The sequence below is a fragment of the Mesoplodon densirostris genome, chromosome 7, assembly GCF_025265405.1.
Source record: "Mesoplodon densirostris isolate mMesDen1 chromosome 7, mMesDen1 primary haplotype, whole genome shotgun sequence".
NCBI classification, from domain to species: Eukaryota; Metazoa; Chordata; class Mammalia; order Artiodactyla; family Ziphiidae; genus Mesoplodon; species Mesoplodon densirostris.
In genome coordinates this window covers 39920955-39938337 of record NC_082667.1, presented here as the reverse complement: position 1 = coordinate 39938337, position 17383 = coordinate 39920955, and the positions used below count along the sequence as shown (strand labels likewise).

General features: G+C 42.3%; 1 protein-coding gene across 2 annotated transcripts in view; it reads left to right on the top strand.

Annotated features, from left to right (window-relative positions):
* Window positions 1-17383, top strand: part of AMOTL1 (angiomotin like 1) — a 105043-nt gene that overhangs the window by 37473 nt on the left and 50187 nt on the right. For both annotated transcript variants that reach the window (XM_060103191.1, XM_060103190.1), the window contains exons 2-3: window positions 956-1102; window positions 5866-6796. In XM_060103191.1, the coding sequence (XP_059959174.1) occupies window positions 956-1102; window positions 5866-6796 (1078 nt within the window). The remainder of the gene's footprint in view (window positions 1-955; window positions 1103-5865; window positions 6797-17383) is intronic.

Genomic DNA, 17383 nt, shown 5'->3' with positions numbered 1-17383 from the left:
GATGATCATATGGTTTTTACTCTTCAATTTGTTAATGTGGTATATCACATTGATTGATTTGCGTATATTAAGGAATCCTTGGGGGCAAGAATTTTAATTAAAAAAAAATAGCCTGACTCTTTCCCCAGAGTAAACTAAGTTACTTTTGCCAGAAAGAGCCTTCAACTTGGTGCCCACGCAGAGAAACGAGTGCAGAGAGGAAAGACAGCCCAGACCCATCCCACTGAGTGTTCCCACGATGTTGTAGATGCCAGATCGGTGTCGCCGTTGTGGTATCTCATGTTCAGTGACTGTAGAATTCAACACAGTGTCACGTTTAATTGAAACAGGAAGCACACTCCTCTTTGAGTGTGAAGCAGATACAGAGGAGCTGAAAGGTCAGTGCCTGGCAGAGGGCCAGAACCCATGACCCAGGCTCACACTGCCACACGAGGCTCCAGAACCCTCAGAGTGGGGCTGAGCGCTCTGTCCTGGGTTGGGACAGGCCCTTGCTAACACATGGTCTGGCAAAATGACCACCCCTCTCTGCATCTTTCATACATTCCAAGAGACAGCTGCCCTTCCCCTTTTAGTTTTCCTTTTCTGGCCTCCCTGCCTCCCTCCTTTCTGTCCCCCACGTTGACCTTTCCAAATTTGGTGACTTGTCCAGTTCCTCAGGGGACTTGATTTCTGCCAGTGTTTCTGCTGCTGCCCTTGGAAGTAGGTTGTGAGAAAGGGTCCCTGACTTCACTCAGCGTGTCTTGAAAATTGTTATTGTGACCTTACGGGTCATTTTGGTGGGTGGCTAGACTTGTGATGATTCTGAATAGTAACTTTGGAATTTTATGAATCGAAAAGACAGAGCTGCCACTGCCCGTGGAAATGTGTGTGGGAGAACAGCTAGTGTGACTCACACGGCAAAGAGGGAGAGGAGGACTTCATTGGCACTAATATGCACTTTGCTTTCTGCCCCCAGGTCCCCCTCCTGCCTGTTACAGCCCCAGTAGTCCCATCCAGATTCTGGAAGACCCCAACTACTTTTTCCCAGACTTTCAGCTCTATTCTGGGAGGCATGAAGCATCTTTGACGGTGGAGGCAAACAGTAGCATCAGGGAAAAAGTTGGTAAGTTCTTTTATTGGCACTTGTGTTGGAAAAGCAGAACAATCTTATGTTTCTCATTTTTCACTCTTTTGCATAATTTTTTCTCTATCCTTGTTTTAAATATCAGCATATTGGATTATTGGTTGTCTCTGTATTGGTAGGTGCCTTATTTTTAATGTTTGGTAAACATTAACAAGGTTTTAATTGACTGTTTTACTATAATATGTGACCCTCTCAACAGAGTTCCTAAGTACATAGGAACTTCAGAATTATACCATTTATGCCCTCATTTTCTTCTAATTCCTAAATATTCTTCTGTATTCTTTCCCAGAATCTTTCATTCCTTTTTTTCTTCTCTGCTTTCATTTTTACCTCTTTTTGCAAATGATTCAGAAATTCAGAGAAATTCAAAACTATAGTCGTGAAGGAACTGCTTCCTTTGTAAAAACTTTCTGCCTATTTTTGAGGGTTTATGAGATTGGTTAAACCATGAAAAGGAATCTTCTAAACCACTTTAAAGAAGATCTCAGGGTTCTTGCCAAATGTGCTTATGAAAAGGAACTTCAGTAGTTTTCATGCTTAATGAGGCACCATTCCTTTTATTATTCATCCAAAAAAATCTTTTTCCTTTGGATATATATTTTTATTTGAATTTTTATTCATTTTATTTTAAAATGTTGATTTTTATTTGAATTTGCTTGTTTCATTAAGCCCTGAAGGTAAGGACTGTCCACTTCATTCTCCTAACCCCAGCACCTATCAGAATGCCTGAATATAACAGGTTGGCAGTTGTTATTTGTAGAGTGAGTGATGGCTCAACTCAACCCACACTGTTAATCGCTTTCCTAGCGTTGTTCATCACTTATTACAATTATTGGCAATTCATCTTGTGTGGACTTTCAATGATCTGTTTTTTTTGTTTAAAATTTTTCGTTGTTGAACTTCTGGTTTAAATATCAGTTACTGTACACCTTCTCTGAAGGTGAGGAATAAGTTTGAATTTACTCCACATGCCATCCTGTGAGGCAGATATGAAGCCTGACCATTATACAGAGCAGAGAGGTTCAGAGAAGCCAAGTAATTTGCCTGAGGTCACAGAGGTGCGATTTTGGGGTCGATCAGAGTTGAGCTTCAGGAACCAGTCTGTAAAGTTCTTTACTTGGCAATTATTTTTTCTCTTATTTTTTTTTTTTTTTTTTTGCTGTACGCGGGCCTCTCACTGCTGTGGCCTCTCCCGTTGCGGAGCACAGGCTCCGGACACACAGGCTCCGCGGCCATGGCTCGCGGGCCCAGCCGCTCCGCGGCATGTGGGATCTTCCGGGATCGGGGCACGAACCCGTGTCCCCTGCATCGGCAGGCGGACTCTCAACCAATGCGCCACCAGGGAAGCCCTCTCTTATTTTTTTTTTAACCACATTTTAAGTTGAAGTATGGTTAGTTTACAGTGCTATGTTAGTTTCAGGTGTACAGCAAAGTGATTCAGTTATTTGTATATCTATCTATCTATTCTTTTTCAGATTCTTTTCCATAATAGGTTATTATAAGATACTTAATATAGTTCCCTGTGCTATACAGTAGGTCCTTGTTTTTTTTATCGCTTTCATGGACAGTAGTGTGTATATGTTAATCCCAAACTTCTAATTTATCCCTGCCCCCCACAATTCTTTCCTGAATGCCTTCTGTATATTGAGGTAGTATTCTAGGCACTGGGTATACGGCATGTGAACGTAACAGATAAAACTCTCTGTTCTCTGGTGCTTGAATTCTAGTAGACAAATACAGATAAATACAGTGTTGATCAAAAGGAGGAGAGGCCAGAGGCAAGAGATATTAGGCTGCTCAGGACATTTAGACAACTGGTTAGGGGACTGGAACCCGGGGAGTAGCTGAGGGCATGGAAGCTGGGGCTGCAGTCTTTGCTGTTACAGAGACACTCAAAGTGTCATCTACGGTCGCATTTTCTCATTTTTTATTTTTTTATTTTTTTATTTTTTATTTTTTTCGGTACGCGGGCCTCTCACTGTTGTGGCCTCTCCCATTGCGGAGCACAGGCTCCAGACGCGCAGGCTCAGCAGCCATGGCTCATGGGCCCAGCCGCTCTGCGGCATGTGGGATATTCCCGGACCAGGGCACGAACCCATGTCCCCTGCATCGGCAGGCGGACTCTCAATCACTGCGCCACCAGGGAAGCCCTTTCTCATATTTTAATACTGAAAAGTGTAAGAGGGATGTAATCCTTGACAGAATCCCTTGCCCAAAGAAGACAATAAACCCAATGACATATGTCTAGGTAGATACACATGTATATGTGTATTTCTATATCTTGTAAGCATATCACACCACCTTCATTTTTTCTCATTTCACTTATCACACCACCTTCATTTTTTCTCATATCACTGTGGACTGAAAAGTGCTTGGCACTTGATTAAATGTAGGGAGCAAAGGAGACAAAAGGATCAAAATTGAATCTGAAATTTCTATCTGGTTGTCTCTGATGAGGATGCCATTCAGAGAAAAAAAAGGCAACCTTGGGGAAGAAAGACAGTTTGGGGGAAAGTAATGTGTCCTGTGCATATGTAAAAACAAAGAACCATCACTACAGGGAATTGTAAGAGTGAAGGCTGCTATCTCTAAGGCTGCTTATCTCTAAGGGGCTAGTTCAGCTCCCTCTATTGACAGGGGAGGATGTTGAGCTCTAAGAGAGCAAGTGATTTGCTCAAAGTCTTGCCAGTAGTAAGTAGTAGAATTTTTGTTATCCTAACACTATAAATGTCCTCAATACACTACTTCTTAGTACTATTGTGAAATGGGGTGAATTATATATTTCATGGTGCTCAGATATTCTTTTACTGGTTACATGTTTGACCCCCATTACATGCAAGATCTTTGCTCTTAAGGAGTTTAGAGTCTGTGTACATGAGTGATTGCCATCTGTTGTGATGACTGCTCTAAGGGAGGTATAGTAATGGAGCCCAGACATTGGAGGAGGAGGGCTCAAGCCTGCTGGGCTACAGCAGGAAGGGTTCTACTCAGAAGGTAGCTTTGGAGCCATCATTTACAGCATGTCTAGGAATTTCCCAAGAAGGGTGTAGTGAGATGCGTCTTTCTAGGCAGAGGGATGGATGGGAGCAAAGTCCTGGAGGCCAGAGAGAGCTAGCATGTCTGGGAACTTCTTAGGGTATTGCTGGAATGAACTCCAAGGGGTTGCCGGTGAGGGGGCCAGTGATGGCATGAAATGTTGCTGGATGGACAGAGCAATGCCTGCTACACCCTATGATGGATTGTCAGTTTCATCCTATAATTAATTGTTGAGGAATTTTGTGCAGAGGAGTGGTATGATTAAGTTTTCCGGTTTGAACAATCTTAGGGCAGTGGGGAAGATAAGTTGGAGTCTGAGGGGGTGGGTTTGGAAGTGGAAAAGAGACTAGTGTCAGAGAAATAGATGAGGGGGCTCTTGGAATGGTTTGGGTATGAGGCTCCACGGGCTTGTCATGTGGAATGAACACAGATTTCGTTGTGGAATGAGTCGGATCCTGGATCTGTCTCTTCCTACCTCTGCGACCTTGGTGATTTACCTTCTCTAAACCTCTCTCCTTATCTGTAAGATGGGGCAATTAATACCTGCCTCATGCGATTGTATGTGAACTAAACTAAATAAAGGAGGGAATTTAGTACAATACCTGGCACATCATATGCTCCTTAAAAATGGTTTTTGTGGTTGTACTGTGGTTATTGATAATGAACTTGGAGACCGGCAGGGGAATAAAGGGGAGAGTTGGGAGAGATGTTTCATTTCGGAGGTAGAATTCACAGGCAGGCGCTGACCAGATGTCGGGGGTAAGGGAGAGGAAGGAATTTTGGAAAACTCTCAGGTTTCTGGCTTGGCAAAGAGTAGACGAGGCAAGGATCCAGGGGTTGTTTGGATGGGCTGAGGAAGACACGTTGAGTTTGGAGGACCTGTGGGCCATTGGCTGGTGGTTGTAAATGGGTGGGCCATGGGTCAGTAGGTTCAGACGAGTGGTGGATGAGATGAGAATCTGTCGAAGTGAGGGTGGGTGAGTGCTCAGGGCAGAGCTGTGGGAAAGAATTTAAGGGGCAGGTGGAGAAAAGGGAGCCAGAGATGGAGTGTACGGAGAAGCAGCAGGATCCTGAACCATGAGAGGGGGTGGCCTGGATGCTGAGTGAGGAGAGCATTTCAAGAAGTGGGTGATCAACATGCTAAATGCTTCAGAAAGGTTAGGCTGGAAAGTTCTCCCTGGGAATGATTGCTAATCAGAGCGGTAGGGAGGGCAGTGGACGGCACGTTCGGAAAGTGGAGATGGCCACTTTCCGTATCGATTGCTTTCTGAGGACGATTAGAAGGGGAGGAGAGATGCAGGGTGGCACTTAGAAGTTTATGTAGAGCCATGAAAGGATGGTTTCTTTTTGTTTGGTTCTGAGTTTTGCTTGTTTTTTTTTTTTTCTCTCTTTTTTTTTAAGATGGTAAAGACTTGACCTGTTTATATGATGAAGAGAAGGGGTCGGTGGGGAGCTTAAAGGAAAGGGAGGGCTTGAAGGCCCGAGCAAGGTCTAGGAGGAAACAGTAGGCAAGGGAAGGGAAAGTAGTAGAGACACTTTGATTTGGAGAGATGCTTCCATGAGAAACTGTAGGGTAAATGGGAGTGACGGTGTATTGGAAATCTTTAAATGCCTCTGTCATTAGAAAGTTGGTTATTCACCATGTATGTCCAGACCTATATCTGCGTGGAACAGCCTGACATCTTTTTCCTATGTTTACCTTCTAGTTGAGGATCCTCTTTGTAACTTCCACCCGCCGAACTTCCCGAGGATCTCAGAGGTGGAAATGAGAGGTTCCGAGGATGCGGCAGCTGGAACAGTGTTACAGCGGCTGATCCAGGAGCAACTGCGCTATGGTACCCCGACCGAGAACATGAACTTGCTGGCCATTCAGCACCAGGCCACAGGGAGTGCAGGACCAGCCCACCCCACAAACAACTTTTCTTCCACGGAAAACCTCACTCAAGAAGACCCACAAATGGTCTACCAGTCGGCACGCCAGGAACCGCAGGGTCAGGAACACCAGGTGGACAACACGGTGATGGAGAAACAGGTGCGGTCCACGCAGCCTCAGCAGAACAACGAGGAACTGCCCACGTATGAGGAGGCCAAAGCGCAGTCCCAGTTCTTCCGGGGGCAGCAGCCGCCGCCGCCGCAGCAGCAGCAGCAGGGGGCTGTGGGTCACGGCTACTACATGGCCGGGGGTGCCAGTCAGAAGGCGCGGACTGAGGGCAGGCCCACGGTGAACCGCGCCAACAGCGGACAGGCGCACAAGGACGAGGCGCTGAAGGAACTCAAGCAGGGCCACGTCCGCTCTCTCAGTGAGAGGATCATGCAGCTGTCGTTGGAGAGGAACGGTGCAAAGCAACACCTCCCTGGCCCAGGGACCGGAAAGGGGTTCAAGGCAGGCGGGGGGCCCTCCCCAGCCCAGCCTGCAGCTAAAGTGCTGGACCCCCGAGGTCCTCCACCCGAGTACCCCTTCAAGACCAAGCAAATGATGTCCCCGGTGGGCAAGACCCAGGAGCATGGACTTTTCTACAGTGACCAGCACCCGGGGATGCTCCACGACATGGTCAAGCCTTACCCTGCTCCCCAGCCTGCGAGGACAGAAGTGGCCGTCCTGAGGTACCAGCCACCCCCAGAGTATGGGGTAACGAGGTGATTATCAAGCCTAGAAGTTTTTTATTTTATTTTGATTAAAAAAATTCTTTTTTATTGAAGTATAGTTGATGTATATTATATGTTATAGGTGTACAGTATAGTGGTTCACAATTTTTAAAGGTTATACTTCATTTATAGTTATTATAAAATATTGGCTGTATTCCCCATGTTGTACAATATATCCTTGAAGCTTATTTTATACCTAATAGTGTGTACCTCTTAATCCCCTGCCCCTACATTGTCCCTCCCCGCTTCCCTCTCCTCACTGGTAACCACTAGTTTGTTCTTTATACCTGTGAGTCTGCTTCCTTTTTGTTGTATTCACCAGTTTGTTGTATTTTTTAGATTCTACATGTAAGTGATAACAGACAGTATTTGTCTTTCTCTGTCTGACTTACTTCACTTATTATGATAATCTCTAGGTCCATCCATGTTGCTGCAAATAGCATTATTTCATTCTTTTTTTAAAAATTTATTTATTTATTTATTTACTTACATTTATTTTTTACTGTATTGGGTCTTCGATGCTGCACGTGGGCTTTCTCTAGTTGCGGCGAGCGGGGGCTACTCTATGGGCTTCTCATTGCGGTGGCTTCTCTCTCGTTGTGGAGCACGGGCTCTAGGCGGGCGGGCTTCAGTAGTTGTGGCACGAGGGCTCAGTAGTTGTGGCTCACGGGCTCTAGAGCACAGACTCAGTAGTTGTGGCACACGGGCTTAGCTGCTCCGCAGCATGTGGGATCTTCCTAGACCAGGGCTTGAACCCGTGTCCCCTGCATTGTCAGGTGGATTCCCAACCACTGTGCCACCAGGGCAGCTCCTATTTCATTCTTTTTTTTTATGGCTGAGTAATATTCCATTGTATATATATGCCACATCTTTATCCATTGATCAGCTGATGGATACTTGTGTTGCTTCCATATCTTGGCAATTGTAAATAATGCTGCTGTGAACATTGGGGTGCATGTATCTTTTCAAATTAGTGTTTTTGTTTTTTTTGGATATATACCCAGGAGTGGAATTGCTGGTTCATATGGTAGTTCTATTTTTAGTTTTTTGAGAAACCTCCATACTGTTTTCCATAGTAAGCCTAGTGGTTTAATTCATGTTTTTAGCACTCATTATTTTCAAGGCATGTTAGGTTTTTGTCATCGTTTTTTTTCTTGTGCATAATATTTAATAAGCAGCATTTTGGCCAAAATACGCAGAGTGAAACAGAAAAGAGGGCAATTGGGTATTTTCTCCAAATGTAACAGAAGGCAGCGGGGGATTTATGAGTTTAAGGGAGGAACCTCCATTGCTGGCCATCCTTGGGAGCTCAGCCCAGTGGCCTGGCAGAGCAGCAATTTTCCTGGCTGGCTTTGAGGAGCGTGTCCAAACTCCTGGAACATATTATTACCATGGGGTTTTATAGAGTCTTTCTTCATTGTAGATTTTAAAGGAAAATGTAGTCTGAATTCTAGAACAGAGGAGTTAAAGGGACCATAGAAATCATATAGCCCCACCCCCGTATTCAACAGATGAGAAACTAAATTCCCACAGTACTCGACTCTGAGGCAGCTGGAGCAAGGCTCAAGTATTCTGACTGTCAAAGCCTTATTCCTCCATTGCCTTAATTCCTCCTACATCTGTTGATGGATTCAACAACACTTACCGAGTGTGTATTCTGTGCAACCCTGTACTTGGTCCAGAGATAAAGATATGGTTCCTACCCTCAAGGTCCTTCCAGCATCGTCTTGGAGGAAACCAGCATCTTAACAGATCCTCGTGGTGCAGTGTGCTGTTTTAGGATAGAAATATGCAGAGAGCATTAGGGCACCAGAGAGGGTAGTGTGACTCACAGCTGTAGGGCTTAGGGAGAGCTTCACAGAGGAGGTGACATTTGAGTTGGGTCTTGAAGAATAAATAAGAGTTGTGGGGTAGAGATGAAGTAGCAGTAGGTACTAAGCAGGGGAGATGCCATTTCTTCAGACAAAAAGCTTTGGAGGTTTTGTCTGGCATGAGCTGCAATAATGCAGAGCACTGGTGGGCTAAGAAGTAGCAGAAGGTGTGTTTGGACAGGGAAGTTGAGACCAGTTGGTGAAGGTCGTTGAGTGTCATACTAAAGAGTTCAGAATTTATCCATAAACAATTAGGAGAACCAGTGTTTTTCAATAGATACTATGTTGATGTTTACTAGGCTGACTTTTCAATAGATACTATGTTGATGTTTACTAGGCTGACTTCTATGTTGATGTTTACTAGGCTGAGAACCAGTGTTTTTCAATAGATACTATGTTGATGTTTACTAGGCTGACTTCCATGGCAGAGAAGGATGAATTAGAGGAAGGGGATACTGGAGGCCAGGAGGGCCTCAGGGACCAGGTCAATTATCCAAATAAGACTTGGTGAGGGTGACCTAGGTTTGAGGCCATAGGTATAGGGGAGCCTTATATGCTAAGAGAAATAGAATTGATATCATTTAATGATTGATTAGCTGTGGACGTTGAGGAATAATAGGGCAGCTGGAAATAAGGCAATTGGAAAACAAACTCTCAGGAGAGAAACTGGGTTGGAGATACACATTTGGGAATCGCCAGCATTTAGATGTTTCTGAGCTTGCTCTGCTCAGGGAGAGCATGGAGCAGTGGGAAGAGAAGACAAGTGGCCACTGCCTATCATGGATATGTCTTCATTCTCACCAAAGGCTTTATTCATCTGTTTCTAAATCAAATGAGCTGAGATTTCCCTGTGCCACCCCAATGGCAGTGTGCAGGGCATACTTTGGCTGTACATCTTGCAAAAAGGGAGTGACTGGGCCTTGGCAGAGAGAGTGATCTGGCTGATCGGCCTGCCACTTACTTCCCAGCTGCTGACGCATTTCCCTGCGTTTGGTGGGGGATGGCAGCTGTGAAGCACTATACCAACCTTTAGGCCCCTGACAGGCAGCAGAACTCAGTGGGCACAGTCTGATCCCACTGGGGAATCAAGATGGGGCCTGGGAGGGCTCTTATTCTTACCCTTTTATGGTTCCTTAAGCCAGGGAGAAATTTAAACTTAAAAACTATCAGGTTTGAAGAAGAAAAATAAATCTTCAAATCTCTGGTTTTTAGAACATTGATTTGTCAGAGTTAAGTAATCCATGATGTTTATCCCAGAATCATATCAGAGTTTGGTTTGTGATAGTTCACATTTGTTTAAATCAGCCTCTAGAGCCTGATAGAAAGTGAAAATATCCCCAGACGAAGTCTCCTTCCTTCTGCTTGGCTTTATTCTTTGTTAAATGGCAATGCATAAAGTGGATCATTTTGCTTTTTGTCATTTGGCAGTAGATGTGCTGTGAGTGGGAGACACAGTAAGGGGAGGAGGGCAGCTCTTCCTGGAGGGCTACCCAGTTATTGGTGGGTGGTGTCATTTGCCTCAAAATTATGAAGTCAAAAAGAAGAAGAAATGTATGAAGGATTTGACCTGATTGCCAGGCTTGATAGCTGGGTCCACATGACACATCAAAATGTCCCAGAAGACGTAATAGACAGGCCATTGAGGCTGGGCCGCAGAGCTACAAGGCGCCTTTGTGAGCCTGGCCACGCCTAGCCAGCATGACTCCAGCAGTGCAGCCTTTGGCCGACAGGGTAAACAAAGTTGCGTCCACACCAGCCCTGTTTCAGACACCTTCAGTGTGGCCTGAGCTCCAAGGGTTGGATCTGAAGTTCAGCAGTGTGTGATGTTCAAGTTATCTTTGACCCACGAGAAGAGGAGGGCTCCTTTTTGTGTGTGTGTGTGTGTGGTCCGCGGGCCTCTCACTGCTGTGGTCTCTCCTGTTGCAGAGCACAGGCTCTGGACGCGCAGGCTCTGGACGTGCAGGCTCAGTGGCCATGGCTCATGGACCCAGCCGCTCCGCGGCACGTGGGATCCTCCCGGACCAGGGCACGAACCCGTGTCCCCTGCATCGGCAGGCGGACTCTTAACCACTGCGCCACCAGGGAAGCCCCAGGGCTCCTTTTAATTTCACTGACACATTCCTTTATGCTTAACGGGTTATCAGTTTGTCATTAATAGTGATGGTTTGGGAAGCTGCAGGCTGTTGGGTCAATACGTCATAGACTCTTCTGAGTCGGAGAGACTCAGTAATCTCAGACTCTTCTGAGTCTGACTGAGATTACTGGGTCCACATCCGGGCCACGTGCTGCAAAAACGGCCTCAGTATGTTGTGAATGTTCAGTGTTCTGATCCAACCCATCAAGCTGTCGAGACTTCAGTTCTTTTTGCCTAGAGGTGGAAAGGTCCAAAGAGCATAGAGCTTAAGATAAGATGAGGAAGAACTTGGAGTTCTTTTGCCTTCATTACTGAGTCACCATAGCTTACAAATTCTCTCACCTGCTCTGATCTGCTAATGATGGGAGAAGTGGTGGGTTATGGACTCCTTTTGTGGGAAACCCCATGGAGAGACCACCAGTCAAGGTGTACTTGACTTACACACATTGGCCTTTTTCGTGAGTGTGCTAGTGAGGCTGGGGAGAGGGAGGGATTACGGCGACTTGGCCCTACTGAGGTGGCTGGTGGGGACCTCCAGGGACCATGAGCGGCCATGGATAGAGACTCTGGTTTTGTTCCTGCCCCTTCTTCCGTTTCCTTCAACCTGAAAGTGGAAATGGATATAAATAAGGACAAGGTGAGAATTGGACAGGTTGTTCTATGGAGAATTAGGCTTTAAAAAAAAATAAAGAAAAGGAAGAATTTGGATATTAACTCTGACACATTTTGTGGAAACAGCACTTCTAAGAGTTGTGACTTGGCTTACGCAGTCTGTACCGTTAATGGAAATGAATTCACGAATGAATACCAGTGGATGATCTGATTTTCATCAAAGCAGTTTGGAGCACATTTGTCAAATGTATGTTTGTTTTCCAAAGAAATCTGTCCATATGTCCAAAAGTGGAAACTAAAGATGCTAAAAAATTATTTAAAGTATCCTACTTTCTTAATACAACCACTGTTAACATTTTTCCTGTACAAATTAATTTTTTCACATGTTGTAATCATAGATGATATTCCATTTAGTATCTTAGCTCTTTTTAGATAGTATTGTATTACAAGTTTTTTTCTACAATGTTTGTTTTCATAACCATCCTTTCTATTGCTGCATATTTCATAAATTATATCATTTACATCTTTTTCTCTATAAATAGTATAGAGACCATCATCATGCACATCGAATTTTCCATATTTTAGTTTACTTATTTAGGCATCATTATTTAGAAATGAAATTATTGGATAAATTTTAGTTAAATATTTAATGACTTCTGATACCAGATAACTTTATGAAAATATTATAGTGCCTGTTTCACTGCCCTATGACCAACATTAGTCATTATAATTACAAAGACCTTGCTAATGTAATAGGCAAATTGTGTTAATTTTTAATTTTCATTTGCAATTATTAGCTTGGTTAATTTGGGGGGGGGGCGTGTATTTGACTAGTTAGATTGATTTGATTTTGAAAATTGGCCCTTGGTATTTTTGTGTTCATATGATCTGTATATTTTCATGGCTTCAGAATAAGCTAAAACCTGTTTTCTCTAATACTCGCTCTGATTTTCCAGTTTCTGGAGCTCCATCTCCACCCTTCTCAGGTAACAATGGAACAGAGGCAGTAGTAGCATAGGCCTCTGAGTGCCTGCTGTGTGCCAGGCACGGTGTGGGTCATCCTCCTCCATCTTCAGGACAGTTCTGGGGCTTCCCTGGTGGCGCAGTGGTTGAGAGTCCGCCTGCCGGTGCAGGGGACACGGGTTCGTGCCCCGGTCCGGGAAGATCCCACATGCCGCGGAGCGGCTGGGCCCGTGAGCCATGGCCGCTGAGCCTGCGCGTCCGGAGCCTGTGCTCCGCAACGGGAGAGGCCACAAAGTGAGAGGCCCGCGTATCGCAAAAAAAAAAAAAAAAAAATTCCACCAGCAAACATGTGTTTTGAATACCAGCATTAAAACTCAGGAGTTTGTACAATTTTTAAGCTGAATTATGTCTGGATGAGCCAAATAAAATGCCCTGTTTATTGTGAGAAGCAACTCTGCAGTGTGGGAATTTCAAAAGGCTAGGGTCAAGTTCAGGTTACTTTCTCAGGAAATCTAACACAGTTCCAGCAGCAATGCATTAAATGAGTGGCTTCTCCAAACAAGAGAATTATCCATATGCATCCTGCATAGCAATAATTTTGATATTAGCTTACCCAAGACCCTAGTCTCAATTTGAACATTTATGAGTCTCGTGTCTGCACCACCAAAGGGATCCAGGTGGGAAGGCTGTGGGTTTGGGAATAGAAGATTTGAGGGGTTTTGAGTCCTGGCTCTCCCACTTTGTAGCAAATTGAATAAGTTCTCAGAGACTCAGTTTCCTTATCTGCAACTTGTTACAGCTGATTTTTCCTAAAACTAACTGATTTTCTTCCTTACATAAATGAAGCATGTTCATTGTAGAAAATCTAGAAATATAGATAACTCCCACTTCCTCCACTCCCTAAAATAAAAAAGAAGGAAAATAGAAATTACCTGCAGTCCCATTATCCAGCCGTAACCATAGTTAAATACTCCGTTCACTGTTGCTTTGAGGGTTAGAAAATTATAAGAAAATACTCTAAGTTGGAAATCTCTAGGTAAATAAGAGGTATTTTTATTGAGTGAGAAGTCTTAAAATTTGAACCTCTTCACAGCCAAGAAGGCCTTTGTTATTTTCATCTCATTTTAAAATTCTTTTATTTTATTTTGTTTACTTTCTCTGATTATTAGAATAACAGTGCTGATTTTTTTGGCTTACCTTTATTTTCTAATTTTTCTCATTTTTTTGCTTATCTTTATTTTTTAATTTTTCTCTATTTTCTAATTTTTCTATAACATATATTACTTAGTGAAATTTTTTTTGAATAGCCATCCATGTTCATTGTAGAAATTGTATAAAGAACAGAAAAATATGAAGAGTGAAAAAAAACCCCTAATTTCATCACCTAGAAATAGTCATTCTGACCTTTTGTCATAGTTCCTTCTAGTCATTTTTCTATATATTATTTTTTACTCAGGTGAAATCCTAATATGTATCATATCTTGAGAATTTTAAAGAATCTTTGCTTAGAGGCTCAGTAAACATTCATTGAACTGAATTGTTAATGTTGATAAATGGAAAACAGTTGTTTTGATTTTACTTCTCTACTAATAAGTTTGCTTTGGGAAATGTATTTAGCTGTTTGCATTTTCTCTTCTGAATTACTTGATCATATCCTTCATCTGTTTATCCATTGATTTTTTTTTCCTGTTGTGTTTTGGACAATTTTTGTCAGTCACACAAGCCATATTTATTAAATGTTAGCATGATGGCCTGATTGTAGATAAATATATAGTTTAATATGTTGAATATAGCTTGCTGATCACCATTGATGCTTGGGGATCTGGGGACAGTAGAGTGGGGACTGCTAGTCTGTTTGCATGAATTGTTTTGTTGCTCACTGATTTCTGGAATGTCTCCAAAATGAGACCTTTTGGTGTACATGCAATGTGGACTAGAGCAGTGCTGAACAGTAGAACTATAATGTGAGGAGGGGAAGGAGGGGTGGGATAAATTGGGAGATTGGGATTGACACATACACACTACTATATATAAGATAGATAACCAATAAGGACCTACTGTGTAGCACAGGGAACTCTTCTCAATACTCTGTAATGACCTATACGGGAAAAGAATCTAAAAGAATCAGTATATAACTGATTCACTTTGCTGTACAGCAGAAACGAACACAACACTGTAAATCAAGTACACACCAATAAAAATTTTAAAAAAATAAAATGGCTAAATTAAAAAAAATAAAGACATCGACATCCTTAAAAAATAAAGAAATATAATCTGGGTGACATATCTAATTAAAATTTTTCTTGCAGCCACATTTTTAAAAAGTTAAAAGAAACAGGTGAAATTAATTTAAAAACATGTTTTAGTTAACTCATTTAAAAAAATTGAAGTATAGCTGATTTACAATGTTGTGTTAGTTTCTGCTGTACAGCAAAGTGATTCAGTTATACATACATATATACATACTTTAAAAATATTTTTTTCTATTATGGTTTATCACAGGATATTGAATATAGTTCCCTGTGCTATACAGTAGGACCTTGTTGTTTACCTATTTTATATATAGTAGTTTGTATCTGCCAATACCAAACTCCTAATTTATCCCTCCCTGCCTTCCCCTTTGGTAACCGTAAGTTTGTTTTCTATGTCTATGAGTCTATTTTTGTTTTGTCAATAAGTTCATTTGTATCATTTTTTAAGATTCCAGATATAAGTGATGTCATATGATATTTGTCTTTGTCTGACTTACTTCACTTAGTATGATAATCTCTAGGTCCATCCATATTGCTGCAAATGGCATTATTTCTTTCTTTTTTATTGCTGAGTAATATTCCATTGTGCTTATATACCACATCTTCTTTATCCATTCATCTGTCAATGGACACTTAGGTTTCTTCCGTATTTTAGCTATTGTAAATAGTGCTGCTATGAACATTGGGGTACATGTGTCTTTTCCAAATATATGCCCAGGAGTAGAATTGCTGGATCATATGGTAACTCTAGTTGTAGTTTTTTAAGGAACCTCCATACAGTTAGTTAATCCATTTAAAAACATATTTTTAGATACATGTTTTAGTTAACCCATTATATGCAAAATATTATGATTTCAACAGGTAATCAACATAAAAAACTATTAATGAGATGTTTTACATTTTTTGTACTGTCTTCAAATTTTGATGTGCCTTTTATACTGCCTGCACAACTCAGTTCAGATGAGTCACATTTCAGGTGTTCAGTAACGACATGTGGTTTGTGGCTACTATTTTGGACAGCACAGGTCTAGAAGAAAGTGAGAATCTGTGTTCAAGAGAGAGTGTCCTGATGTGTACAGGCATCACCTTTATACTCTTGTTCTGCATTGCATTGCAAGCAAACAGTTCAGAAATGGAAGATTCTATGGTGCTAGCATTTGCTTTTATTCCTTGTTGAAGCTTTAGTGTTAGGGACTGGGATTCTCAACACATGGTGTTTGAAGAGGAAGTGACACCCAAGGGTGAATTTGTCCCTTGCCTTTCTCCTAACACCCGTTAGCAGTGTGTGATAATAGCAGAGGCTAGCAGTTATTAAGTATCAATAGTTTCCTAATGATAGACACTATGTGCAGTGCTTTATATGCATTATCTCATTTAATTCTCACAACAACTCTTGAGGTAGATACTGTTATTATCACCATTTAAAGGTGACAAAGAAGTTAAAAACTTGCCCATGGTTACTTGGCTAGAAGGAAGCAGAAGCAGGGAAAAGAGACCCCATATTAAGGAACAGTGCTCTCCTGTACCAACATGGGGCAAAAGTCCTGGTGTGGTGGGAGTATGCGGGTTCCAACCCCCAGTTCGTAGCCCATTGTTTTGCTTTATAAAGACTGAGATCTCTGGTTTGTGATCCTCTGAGCCTTAGTTTGCATACTTTAAAAACAGAATAATAATATATGGTGTGAGAGCAGGGAATGCCCAAGCTTGTGAGAATGAAATGACAGTGGATGTAAAGTGCTATTCATGGCACGTTTAGTACAGGTATAATGTAAACACATACATTTAAACAAGCTTATTTATGAAGGCTCATTGTATGCAGAGAGAAGCAAATGGACTGTTGATTAGCTGTCTCCAATGACCTTGTTTCCCCAGTCCAAATAACATTGTCACTCCAGTTTTGAGCTGCATTTTGTGACCACTCAATACATGAGAACGGCAGTGACTTGGAGCTATGTTATTATATTGGCAATGTCATGATTGGAGATTCTACCTATATGATTGAGAACAAATCTAAATACCAGAGGTCTCTTCCTTAATAAAACAATGTTGAAGGTTGAGTCAGTCTTTGAAAGTGCATCAAGCATATGTGGTCTCCTAACTTGCTTTTGGGTTCAAGGGCCAAATCAATTGACAAAAATGTACTGGGTACCAACTTAGTATAAGTCATGATTTTCTACCCTCAAAAAAAATGCATGCTAATAATTAGGGAGAATAATACACACATGCATAAAAAATTAAATAATATTGTATTTAAAAATTCAAGAGAAGGTAGGTTGTCAGGTGTGTGATTCAGGCAAGGTTGTAAGTTTGGAAGTAAGAAGTGGGTGCAGATTCTGGAGTCAGGCTATGCTTGGCATGGTCCAAGTCACTGACGATGGAAGACCAGCCTGCACGACTTCCCAGTATGACCCCCTATTTTGTCTCTTAGATGTGACTCTTTAAATCCTCCTTGATTCTTGTTTCTAATACATCACTGTGGGCTTGGGGCAAAGAGGCTTTTTCAGCCCTGCTCAGACGTATATAAATAACTGGTCAGTTCAGTGGCATGTGGGAAGAGGTCACTTTCTGTGGTGTCCCAAGGCTCATTTGGTTCCTTGAGAAAGGAGCAGGACCTGTTGGTGGTCCTGCCTTGGTTTGTGTGAGGATTAAGCAAGGTAATGAAATGTGCTGCCTGGCAGATGGCATAGACCCTCGATAAATATGAGTTGAATGCTCTCTGTAGAAGGGACATTAACCTATGAAAGAT